At 40.5% G+C, this 12,962-nt stretch overlaps 1 protein-coding gene across 12 annotated transcripts in view; it reads right to left on the bottom strand.

The window, feature by feature from the left end:
- Positions 1 to 890: 890 nt before the first annotated feature.
- akap13 (A-kinase anchoring protein 13) overlaps positions 891 to 12,962 on the bottom strand; it is a 119,232-nt gene continuing 107,160 nt past the window's right edge. For 6 of the 12 annotated variants that reach the window (XM_084380850.1, XM_084380845.1, XM_084380856.1 and 3 more), the window contains 7 exons: positions 11,921 to 11,994; positions 11,157 to 11,201; positions 9,242 to 9,292; positions 8,821 to 9,093; positions 7,423 to 7,605; positions 6,740 to 7,031; positions 891 to 3,846 (listed from right to left, as the gene is read on the bottom strand). In XM_084380850.1, the coding sequence (XP_084236976.1) occupies positions 3,794 to 3,846; positions 6,740 to 7,031; positions 7,423 to 7,605; positions 8,821 to 9,093; positions 9,242 to 9,292; positions 11,157 to 11,201; positions 11,921 to 11,994 (971 nt within the window). In that variant the 3' untranslated portion in view covers positions 891 to 3,793. The remainder of the gene's footprint in view (positions 3,847 to 6,739; positions 7,032 to 7,422; positions 7,606 to 8,820; positions 9,094 to 9,241; positions 9,293 to 11,156; positions 11,202 to 11,920; positions 11,995 to 12,962) is intronic. The other 6 variants (XM_084380847.1, XM_084380848.1, XM_084380853.1 and 3 more) reach the window with 2 other exon arrangements.

Genomic DNA, 12,962 nt, shown 5'->3' on the forward strand with positions numbered 1-12,962 from the left:
GAGATCACTTTGTAGAGGTCACTCAATTATTTTCATTATCCATCAGACTGCTGATCACTTTCTTAATTCATCGTTTGGTCGATTAGATGAGAGAAAACAGTGAAGGTGATTCGACTAGTAGTTGCAGATTATATGTCAGCAGATATTTCTTCCAAGATACTTTTGACAGGTACTGTAGTTGAATTGTTGTAGTGAATCAGCACACAGCAAACATGGAGCCATGTAATATTCCAGCATAATAATCAACACAATGCACCGTACAGTAGTAGTACTACTGTATACTAAACATTGTTTTAGTATGGGTACCATAACATCTAAATTTAAAATGTTACACATCACCTCTCCTGTCCTGAGGAAGTGTTGTACAACATGTTCACCACGTTTTCGGCCATCTCGCCTTCATCGATTGAGCAACAACTGACCCTTTTCACTGCACATTTTGACCTGTGGAAGCAGGACAGGCACAGGTGTGACCACTGCTGTGTCCCACCCAGTCAGCCAGGTCAGTGAGTGAGCGTGCACAATACCGGGGCCCTGGAACTAGCTCACCTAAATGGAATGCAGCCATCATTGTTAAAAATTCCAGCCGTGCGTTTCCGGCTTTGACGAGTCAAAATGTCTGGCATGTCTGTCTCATTCACAGCCTCTCTTTGTATGGACTGGGCTGGCAGTAGCTCGAGCAAAGGTATAGGTGAAGATGTGTGTAAAACATTAACAGATCAAATAATCAGCAGATATGGTGTGATATGGACAGAAGTACTCATGGAGCCTGTAGTCATTTTGTCAAGAAAGTGAGTACGAGCTAACACCCGTCATAAATATTCATGTATTTCCATTTTTCTTGATGGAGACAACTGATAACAAGAACTTACCAACCAACACTTAAAATGTCCATTATGATTTTTTTTTATTATGAGAGAAATGTGACTTTACATCACCCAGAGGGTGAGAATAAAACATAAATAAAACATTCTTACAAAATGTTGCAATAAATCACCAACAAAACATTTTTTACATTTGATTTGTTTTATACATAAATCATATTTACATTTGTCTTTGCCCTTTTTTACATGGTTGGGAATGAAACAGTTCTGTACCACTTTTATAGTACAAACATTTCCTTCTTTTCATAGTGGAGGTATAAAAGCTCTCCTCTGTCTCCTGAGAAGATGCTGGGTTCTACTCTAGTGCATTTTATCATTAAGATTTAAGGCTACGCAGGGTTCACCTGATGGACACACTCGTCTCGTGGACAGGCCTATCATCATCAGGGAGGGAGTTCATTTTCCTGACTCGCGTCTGCTGATTGTCCCTTACAGAGAGAGGTTTGTGGTTCTGCCCGGTCGCTCCCTCAAACCGCTCGACCGTCTTTTTTCATATTAAAGCTGCTGCTGACTGCTTCCACTGAATAACCAATTACAATCTCTGACAACTTATTTGTTTCTGCAAGTCAATTACAAATGCCGTGGGGAAAATGTCACAGAGTGTGAGAGCCCACGCTCATCACATTATCTCTGTACGGCAATGACCTGCTGAGAAAAATATGTCAATTGCTCACAGCAGGGGGAATATGTATAAAAAAGAAATTAAAAAAACTGTTTCATACTTTCTGGGTGTTTTTGTTTTTGTGTGAGAGGAACTAAATTAGTCATAGGTGCAGTGCTCCCTAGTGGTCAAAACACACCTCAAGCGACAAAAGGGGGGAAAAAAAGCCAGTTCCTGTGTTTCTTTGACAGGATTACACCAAAGCCATAAACAAAAGACATGAAGCAACTAATTGGCTGGCCCTGTAAGCCTCTTAGAAGACACACTATAATAAACCAGCCTGGACATGAAGTCAAATCCTCAATACAGACGGCAAGTTAACAAACAAGCACTTAAAGACGAGACAAAAGAGGCAGCAAGAAAGCAGTTCAGTGGTGATGCTCTGTAATTCACTGGAAAAGGGTTTTTTTGTCGTCTGTTTTTACTTCCTACCTGTCCAGCAGGTAGTTGTGTGGCCCGGTCTGGGCTCAGTGGGCTAAAACACAGGCTTTAAAATTAAGACAGGTCAGACAGGTCACCTTGGAAATATTATATAATAGCTACCCACCCCCCCTTCTATCATTTCAAACACTAATAAAATGGAGCCGCGGCATCTTTTATGCGCTTGAACACATTATCTCGCTTTGGATCATCGTTGCCTTTGATGAGCATCAGTGCCCTCGATTAAAAAGTCCCACAGAATACAAAGCTCGCCTTGATTGATATCTCACACTGATAACAAAATAAATGCATCAACATATCAGAACCAAAGTGCTTAACAACACTGATGAGTGTTGATTAATTTGAAATGATCAGAGACTCAGGCGGTTCCTGCTGAGCAGGTTTAGTCATTAAAACGTCCAAACAGGGACACATAACATCATTTGGTGTTTTTTAATTAATGTCCTCTCTCATTTTGTCTAACTAGCTGCTTTGTACCTAAATTAGCAGCCTCCATTTCCTAAAACCATCATCCGTGTGGATCTACCGAGTCTATTATCACGACTGAAAGAGGGAGGTTGAAAGAGAGAGTTGAACCCTTTAACAGACAGACACCATTAGTATGCTACCTGCAGAGTTACATGCAATTAAAAAACGAAGGAAAAGTCCCGCTCGTCGTCACTCAGATGAAAGATGAGGGCTGAATAAAAGCCCATTGACAGGCAGATAAAGCTGGGATCAAGCTAATATCCATCCAAGGCTCTAAAACACACTAAAGGATATGAATTGAGCCATTAGACACAGGGAGATATGTCTCAATCCTTTCATTAATGTTGAGTCTGGGAAAGCAGACACGCACATCTGAAGAGTTTCACTCCAAAATGGAGATTTCCAGACTTCAAATACATTAAAGCCCAGCCAGGGAACGTGATTGATGGCATAGAGTCATTACGGAGGATTACTGAAGGTAGCGTGCCAATCACATTTTGCTTACAAACTGGAGGCAAAATCAGTGGATGCAATCACATCTGCTTCTCCAACAGTGAGTAAAGGACTGTGAGGCTCCACTTTTCTTTCAATGTGGAATGAAACACTGGAGCAAACACTAAGAAAGACACTGTTTCAGGATTAATTATCAATGAGATGGATAATTAGGAGTGAGGAGCTTCCAGTGCCACATGGAGCTCGTTGACATTCATATCTGTTTCCAAGCTGAATTGGGTATGTCTCCATCCTTGTATGTGTGGGTTCAGTCACATGGAAAAGGCTCCCGGTGAATGAAAGCAACAGCCTGTTGGTGTGGAACTTAATAACAGGACGGACTACTGAACTGGGGGCTGAAAGGCAGCGAAGCCTGTGACATACATGGCAGAGCTTGTTAGGTAATCTACTGTGAAATGTTTTCAATTTGATTCTCTAGCACAAACATGTATCATTCTTCAAAATGAAGGAATTATTCCTATTTCATGAAACCATCTTTGGAAAACGAGGGGTTTTCAATACCCAAAAAATGTACTCTATTTTTATGTACGTCATGTACATACTCATACTTGCACACCAAAACAGAATCCCTAAAATATTTCCAGAAACTAAAAGCAGTGAGATTCGATGTAAAAATACATTTCCTGCCTTGTTCTTGCTGTAATGTTGAACAGCTCTGCACTAAGATGTGGAAAATTATCTTAAATTTTATTGATTTTAAAGGTGCCAACAAGCCTGGTAGTACACTGCAGTGCTACTACTTGGCAGTAACGCACTCCTTTTGATGTCAGAACGGCTGTTATAGTTTGATGATGGTGATGATGAGGACGATGAAGAGCCACTTCTCTCAGCAGAAGAAGATCTCTCCATCCAGAGGGGGATCGGGGCGGTGCTGGGGGTCTGGAGGGAGGAGAAGAAGAGGAGTCAGTGTCAGCTCCACAAGAGAGGATTCTTCCTCTAAGAGGATTTTGCTTGCTGATTTGTTGTAACGTTTATTCTCCGGGGAGAGTTAGCGAGCAGCATCACCCTGCTTCACACTGATCAAACACAGTAAGCACAGTGCACTGAGCCGTCATTGACACCCATTCAGGGGCTGACAGAAGCTGCTTCATGTGCAGTATGTTAGCTCGCTGCTCGTATCACAGCCTCCCTTTCATATCTACAAATGTATTTTTACTTTCATGTGTATCAATGCTTTTCACATCAAATGTATTTTGTATGCATCCCCTACTGTGCGTGTGTTATTGTGTTGAATGTGCGACATTGTTCTTTAAATACAGGGACACTTACACAAACAAAAACAGACGTCTTTTCATGCTCATAAAAACACTCAGGTGGAGTCAGAGGCATCTCCAAACCACATTAAGGCTGTTTAAGCTCCCCCTAAAATCTGAGCTGCATCTAAAATTCATTCTACATACTAAACAGGTTTTGATTATGTAGTGTGCTCAACATAACAACAACAGTACTCCAAACAGCCCTATGCCTGCTGAAAAATTAAATAAGATTTTTGTGCCATGATGTTGATGGACACCCACAATGCAGTGCACACAGTAAATGGAAGAGCTGCAGGGACACCTCTACTACTAATATTACATTTTGTGAAAAACCAAGACTGTTTTGAGGAGCTTTATTTTGTTTCTGTCGAGTTTGAGTGAAGTGCGTTGAGTATGATGAGTTAACGAGGCAATTAAGTTCGTCTTAGGTGTTGTATTTTAGCAAGGTGTTAAGAATATTTCCTTCCACATTTTGCGAGTTTATTTATTGGACTTAATTAGCAAATCCATTGCTTGTATCTCCCAGCTGAAACTGCAGGTCTATAAAATAATTTTGGTTCATTTTTTGAAAGTTACAAACTAAAATCCTGGCCGTATCTTACAAATTGCCCCTTTAAAAGGTGCTTTTAGTAAGAAAATTAGATTTTTGAGTCTCATTCCAAACTCGTCAAATAATGACACCCTGACATGTGGGACGGGTCGGCCGCCAACTTAAAGCGTCAGTTTTTGACGAGTTGGGAATGAGACTCAAAAATCAACTTTTCTTACGAATAGCACCTTAAATGGCAACATAATTGCACTATTGTACAATAACAGCTTCAAAATCGTTTTGTTGATACAGTGTCTTGTAATAGGGTGAATGAAGTCTTTGTCTCAGCCACTCACGCCCCTGTCGCTTGTTTCTGCACTGTGTAACTGAAGGTACACACAGCACCAGTGATTTAGGTGAAATGGGATCATATTTTAAAGGAGAAGATGTTTTCCGGTTTTCTCTCTAAAGTTCTCCGGCTGATCTGCCTCAACTCTGTGATATACAGAGTTTCCTGAGAGCAACCTGTAACTGCGGTGTAGTTTAGCTACAAGTTAGCTCTGTTAGCCTAGCAGACTAATATTAGCTTGCTTGCAAAGTTCTGTCTAGTGTTGTTGCACTGTCTTGGTGTTTGGTTGTGTTAGGGAAGTTGTCTACTTGCTAGCAATAGATGTTTAGCCGTTACGTTAAACATGGCAATTGTGTTTACGACAGCCGAGTTGCGCTCAGAAACGGTGGAGAGCACCAAATCGCAAATCGTCTGTCTGTGCTTGTTTTGTGTCGCTACCTGTTCGTATAAATTGTGTTTATATTTTTATTCTCAATACATGAACAGAATACTTTACAGATTAGCATAGAGTATACACTGTATACAGTTGGTATGTATTTGGGACACAGGGATAGACTCCAGAAACACAGGACATGAAAGTGGCTGGTGCGAGGACCCAGCAGCACTGAAGCACAGAACAATGAGTGACCTGAGGGAAAAACGGGAAAGTACATCATAGTGGACTGTGGCTGCGTTCGCTACAAGATGAAGGAGACATAGAAGATAAAGAGGCTGTGTGATGCAAGCTGAAACTTGCAAAGAAAAATGTCCTTAAAATACATCGGCAGACGGAACATTGATGTCAGGCTTTACAGGCTATGATGAGTACTTATTATCAAAGTCTTAAGAGTCAGTGGCATTCGGTAATAAATGTCGGTCTTACAGACTGCCACTGTGTTTCATGTTGATTTAATACAGGTGGTTTATTGGAAATGTAATACTGATTTTATAGGTTTTGGCATGGGCCATTTAGCTGAAGAAAAAGTCCAAATACATGAAACGTTCTTGGGGTTTCTTGCCCAAAGCTGTATGGATCTGAATTGAGTTCACGTGTGAAACATAAACTGCTTTAATATCAGCTGTCAATCATAATGTAAATGTATAAGTCAGTGTGTATTCTCCGTTTTTATACAAAGACTAGAATTATTTGATATAAACAGTATTATCGCTCTTAAAAAAGGTAATTAAGTACAACTTCCTACTTTGCGCATTTTTATAGGCAATATCTTCATAACACTTTAGGCCTGTTGCCCTCATCAAAGTCACAGCCAAGACCCGTTTTTAGGCTTGTTATTTGAAAAATGTCCCCTGGAAACACTCCTGGTCATAGCTGATCGTATATCCACAGTGGGTTAGACACACACCATGTACTGCAATGTGAAACAAAACGGGAAACCTTGGAATTTTGTGCTCATACATGGGTTAAATTTGTCTTTCTGAAAACACCTGAGGGCTTCGTGTATTAATTCTTCTAATCTTTTTCATCCATTTGCCTGACAATGATGTCCTCCTCCCACACATCTACCGATCACTTCTCCTCTCTCTGATAACTAAATGCCATGTGTCTAATCTGAAGTGTCCTTGACAAAAACACTCAGCTCCGACCTGCTGACTCACTGAATGATTTAACTAAATGTAAATTCGTCCGCTCCCCCTTACCTGCCGTCTGTGCGCTCCCTCCTTTGCCCTTCTTCTTCTTCTTCTCCTTGCCCTCTTTGCTCTTGTTCTTGGCCAGCTGCAGCAGGCTCTTTGAGATCTGGTGGTTGGCTTCACTGCCCTTGAGGTTGGGGTTGGTGGAGGATGAGGTAAAGGGATTTAGGCCTTTCCCTTTGGTCTTAGACCGCTGGGGCTGCAGCCTCGGCAGGGAGGAGGAGAGCTCTAGCGGGTCAAGCTCCAGGGAGTGAGAGCTGCCTGGGAACTGGGTTTCATCCGACGTCGTAGAGGGAGTCCTCTGGAAAAAAGGTAAGAAGGATGTACAGCTGTTATCTACATCTGTGAGTGAATATGTATTCATATTTGAATGTTTTTGCAAGTGAATAAAAGATGAGGATAAATGTTTCCAAAAAGAGCATAATGGTGGGAAATGAAAACTGTTTATCTAAATATACAGGTTTTGGAATAAATGCCTGAAAATATAACTGTTTGGATTATGATGCAGCACTGTTTGCTTATGTTGCCAAGAGCTTTTTGAATTCACTTTCAAGAGGACCCAGGTTCAAGCATCTATAAACACCAAACCTGCTGAGCTCATTCTGTGTTCCCCTGCAGCCAAGGGGCAACAGAGAGTGATTTTCCTGCAGAGAACAACAGATCCCGTTATTGTTACGAGTGTCCCTGCTCACCTCAGCCACACGGACCTCCTCCATCTTTACGAACTGTCGCTGCACAGCCTCCCTGTCCCTCTCCAGCTTCCTCTGAGCGTCTCTCAGCCTCTCCAGGTCTTTCTGGTACTCCTCCTTCTTACTCTGCAGCTCCTGCTTCTCCTCCTCCAGCTCCTTGTGTCGCTTCAGGATCTCCTCCTCCTGCAGTGGTTGGGAGGTGCATCAATGGATTTATTGATATGTTGGCAGTCACTCCATCATTGCGTAAATTGATATTACAAATCTGTAGACCTACGGACTAACGCACCGCTCCTTTATCTGACACTTTATGAATGAAACTATTATCTGAGGTAGAAACTGAATTTCAAAACCCTTTGAATGAAAGTGTTGAACATTATTGTTCCGTCTGAAATGTCTCATGTTAACAGATAAATGAACTAGACATCGGCTTGTCTGTTTTTTGGTTCACTGTAGGCTCGTCAAGATCATTAGTTATTAATGCCAATCCACGCTCACACTGAATCATACGTCGCCACCTCACTAACAAATGTATATTAAGTTCATTTAAAAAGACGTGTCTGTTGTTTAGAAGTAAATAAACGATTCCTGTGCACACATTTCCTCCAGTATGTCAGAAAACACAAACAAAACAAAAGAAAACCTGGCAGTCACCGATGTTGGGTAAATTATTTAGTCTCTGTAACAGACTTGAATTACTGTCAACACTTTGAAAGCAAATAAATTGCTTTTCTTTTTCTTGCCTCTTTCACTTTCTTCTAGTAATACATTATTTTGTGTTTAAAGGTAAGAAAGTCAGTCAGCTTGGCTCTTATCATGAAACTGAAAATTCAGCCAAGGTAAAAGTAAGAACTGCAGTAAGCTTATCCAACATTGGCAGAAAAGCACAAACTGCAGTTCTTTGTAGGAAACTCGTTCACTCACTCGTTTTTAGTTAATTTCAATTCTAAAATGTTTATTTTGACAGTTCAACCTAGAAGACTTCTATACTTGTTTAGCCATTCACAAGTCATCAGCAAAGTGCCTGAGTCAGCTGGCTTAGTACACTAGATTTAAGCTAATCTTTAGTCATTAAGCTAAACCTCTCGGCCTCTACTGTGATGTCTTTGCATCCTCCTCAGTTTTAATATGACCCTGCAGCTTCAGTCTCAGTGAAACTAAACTTTGAGAGACAGCTGTGGAATTTTTCAGACAAAGGGATGTTTTTGAAGGCAGCCTGCCATCACTGCTGGAAACCCCGAATGCCTTGCACATTATTACATTGTACTGTATAAGGTAAAATACTGTACAAGGTGAATGACTGCAGGATAAAACCATCCCGCTGTTAAGAAAATTGGCAGGTGTTGTATTAAGACTTACAGCTGCCTAGAACAGAACTCGTAGAAAATGATGCAAAGTTACCTGTGTGCGGAGCAGCCCCTCCCGTTCAGTCAGCTGCTGTTCCCTCAGCTCCCACTCCCTCTCCCTCCTCCTCTTCTCCTCAGCATGAGCTGCCTGCTGTCTCTGCAGGGATGCCAGCTCCTGCCGCTGCTTCTCCAGGCTGCGCTGCTTCTCCTGTTCAATCAGCGAGCTGGGCCGCGAGGTCTGTCGCGATAAAGACGTGCAGGAGGAGGAGCGCTCACTCAGGGCCTGCCGCTGGTCCTCGATGAAACTGTCCTGCTGAACCACCACCGCCTGGGAGAGACACAGCCAGAGCAGCAGGGCAGATAGATGAGATCAGACACATCACTCTTGGTGTTGTCTTACAGATATTCATTTGTCGGTCTCAATCAGCATCTCAAATCATATTTCTTCACCTCATCGTTTTCCCCCCTAATCTTACCTGCAGAGTGCTGAGCAGGAGATGCAGATTGGACACACTGTTGAGGACCTGCTGTTAGAAAAGAGAGATCACTGAGCATCTTGTAAACTGAAACATCCTGGTGTGTTCTTGTTCTACTGCATGGAAAAAAAACTGTTTGAAATCGTCTTGCTTACTGCTGCACTTGACTTTGCTCGTTAAAATGCACCATGGATGGCAGCAGTGCTTCATTCTAAACATTGACTTTTACTTTCAGTAAGCGCCGGCGGTGGACTGAATGTAATATGAATTTACCAGTGGACTAAGACAGCATTAAACAAACTGGAGTTTACAGTGATGTGACCTTTTCTCTATTCAAACATGGACAAAGAGACAAGGCCACTGAGCTTTCAGCTGTCACTGATGTTTACTAAGGCACACAATGACCCAATTAACTGCTGGAAACAGCATTTTTAAACACACAACATGTTGTATTTTCTGTTAAATAGTCAACTGGAAGCATTCTTGCCCTGTTTAGGTTGAATGACCATCAATGCAAAGATATTTGAGTTAATCTGCCTCACTGCATCTTTTCATAACTTCTCCATACATTCATGCAGACAGTGTTACCAATTGTTTTGTTTTTTTTAGTAATTGTTTTAGTATTTGATACTGAAGATAAGGTTGGTATGACAGCAAAACATCAGCCTCTACATATTTTATTAAACTTGACATTGATCATTTTTAGTCGAAGTATAGAAGCACAGTACGCTTGTTTAACAATGTATATTATGACATTCATCACCTACCCTTATTTTCCAATGTTATCAATTGTTTATTACACCGTATTAAATAATGGAAACCTAATGTAATCGCTAACTAAAAAAGTGAAATATCTTCGCAGTGTTTGGATGGATTGCCATTAAATTTGATACACGTATCCATGGTGCCCAGAGGATGAATTCTGGTGATTAGTTTCATCTTCAGGTTACATTTTAATATGTCCAGCACTTTGGTTTATGACCCATCAGCACCAGCTGTACTTTGTGTTTAGTGCTAATTAGCAAATGTTAGCACGTTAACTTCATCATTAGTTTCAGTCATTGTTCTTAACTGGGGTCTTTGTCAGTGTTACAATCACTGTCTGTAGTGGCTGCTTGTCTCGGTCTGTTTTATTGTTAGTTTTTATGTCTATTTTAGAGAGTTATATTGTGTGTTTAATTCCTCAAAAGCCTAACCAGGGACAAAGACTGCAAATTACACTGCTAAGAAGTCCTATATACATGCGTTGGTTGCATTTGAATTCGGTGTAGTAATGCCTACATGTATTGTCCCTGTCAAATGTACTGATGAATAAAAAAATAAATAACACACTGAAGATAATTATTCTAACTAAGATGAATAGTATGGGAAACATTATAATATGAGCATTACTGTCACCAAGTTAGCTAAATGTTAGTTTAAATAACCCCTGTGTGTAATTATAGCTCGACAGAGCTGCTAACATGGCTGCAGACATTTTGTCTTGTCTTTCTATTCATTTGGTGTTATGGCTGGAGGGTATTTCTTGTGGCATTAATGTGAATTTTAAGCTATATTTTTCTGTCTTGGTTTCTACTATACTTGCACTGCTTGTGGTGCTTACTCTATTCTCATGCATAATTCATTTTCATTTTATTTTTCATTTAAAACTCTTCTGAAAGCTTGCTCCTGTAGAGATGATTTTATGAAATCACTTCTTCCTCTAACGGCCTCCTGTGCTTTAAGCGTTTTAAATAATGCTACTAACATCTAATACAGCTAATACAAACATCTACAGTACAACGACTACTTCTGTTACTACAGTTTGAGCTTGAACATTTATTGCTGCCGATAGCGATGATGGTAACACAGAGTTTTGACAGTTTCCATGTAAACAGCAGCTGTAATTGAGCTTGAGACAGGAAGTCAGAGTTACCTCACTGTTCCTCTTCAGCAGCTGCAGCACGTTGGCGTTTCCTCCCTGCACACACACAAAAACACACACTAAGTATGTGCACACAGACACAGCTTCTAGTGTATTCCAGCTTCTAGCCGTATTTGAAATAACGATGACTTCATAATATATTACATATATAGAATAGAAGAGAATAGAAATTATAATGCTTAAATTACCTATGGATTGTATATTTAATGATCATTCTGACACACTCCCTTCACTTCCTGCTGAACCCCCTCTGAACTCTGGCTCTTTGCCCACTATAAAATGTTAATAAAAATCAAGTACTGCTCTTTTATTCATGTACAATTAACAAGGAATGGCCTGGTGTCGAGTTGGTTCAGAGACTAGAAAAAATGCTTTTGTTAAACGGCTCACTACAGTAGCTCAGTTTCCACTAAAACATTCAAGAAACAATTATGTGCAGTCCAGCTGCAGGATATATGACTACAAAGGCTAGAATCCAGTGCGGAGCTACAATAGCAGCACCATAAGGCAGCCCATTCATTTTCATCCACTGTTCAATTCTTATACAACTGATGGTCGCCATTAGCAACGGGACCTGGCAGGGAGAGTCAAGAGGCTAATTCACTGGAGGGAGAGAAGCAGCTAAATTCATCTTAATGGTATTGTTGTTAATGTTGGAGGACAAATGCACCCCCACATATGGCCTCAGGTTCTCATTGAGGCGCGGGGGCGTCACAGCGTCAGAGTAGAGAATAATTGGCTCCTGAGATGCCGACCTTCTTTAAAACGCTGTCCGACTCCGTCCTGCGCAGATCTCCCGCCGTATCCTCGCACTCATCTCTGTCTCCACCTGACACAAAGGGAAACCACAGGAGACAAGAATGAGGCAGGCAGCAAATAATACACATTCAGGTTCACTGCAAGACCAGACGAGAACAGAGACACGATGTGATATGGAACATTTATCATATCTTAATATTGTCAGATGTTGAAGTTGTCTCTTTAAAATGAGATCGCAGTTAGGTCAGTGAAAGGTCTTTTCTGTTCTCCAGAAATATTCTGGATCATGGTAATCGCCACGACAAAAAAAAAGAACAAGATCAACACATAAAATACATTTTCTGTGAAAATTAGGTTTTTGTTTTTAAGCTTTTTGCCTCATGGTTATGTATGGATTGATGAATCCACAGGAGTATTTATAGGCCTATTGCAGTGCAGTGCATTCTGGTTGTTATAGATTTCTACCTTTTGAGCTTTTGCAAGGGCCATCTTTCAGCCGGTGAAATGCTTCTTTAATTGACTAATCGTTCAGTCTAAAAATGTCCGTCATAATTTCCCATAGCAAATGTAACATCTTTAAACGGCATGTTTGCACAACCAACAGTCCGAAAAACCCTAAATATATTCAGTTTATTATTCTGAAAATAGCTGACGATTAAGTAGTCTCACTAATTAATGAATTAATGAATTGACAAATCATTTCAGGTAGTTGAATGTATATCTCTCTCTCAGTGAACTGATGCAGCATAAAGTCATTTTGTCTTTTCGTATTCAAATTATGCACAGCATGTGTTTGTATTCATTTCATGTTTTTATTAGTTGCATTTTGTTTGCCTTTAAATGTCCTTTCTTCTCTATATGTGCAAATCACATCGCTCCTGCTGAGCCCTCCTTTAACTTTTTAACCGTATCTGACCTACTTACAGTATAGTGTGTGGTTCTGTTCACTCCACACATCTCTAATATTAGATTATAATGCTGTAATTGTTCGACACACTGCCTCTGATGTTAATATTTTTTTTTTTTTTTACAAATTAA

Source organism: Pagrus pagrus (assembly GCF_965226575.1).
Source record: "Pagrus pagrus genome assembly, chromosome: 1".
Taxonomy (NCBI): Eukaryota; Metazoa; Chordata; class Actinopteri; order Spariformes; family Sparidae; genus Pagrus; species Pagrus pagrus.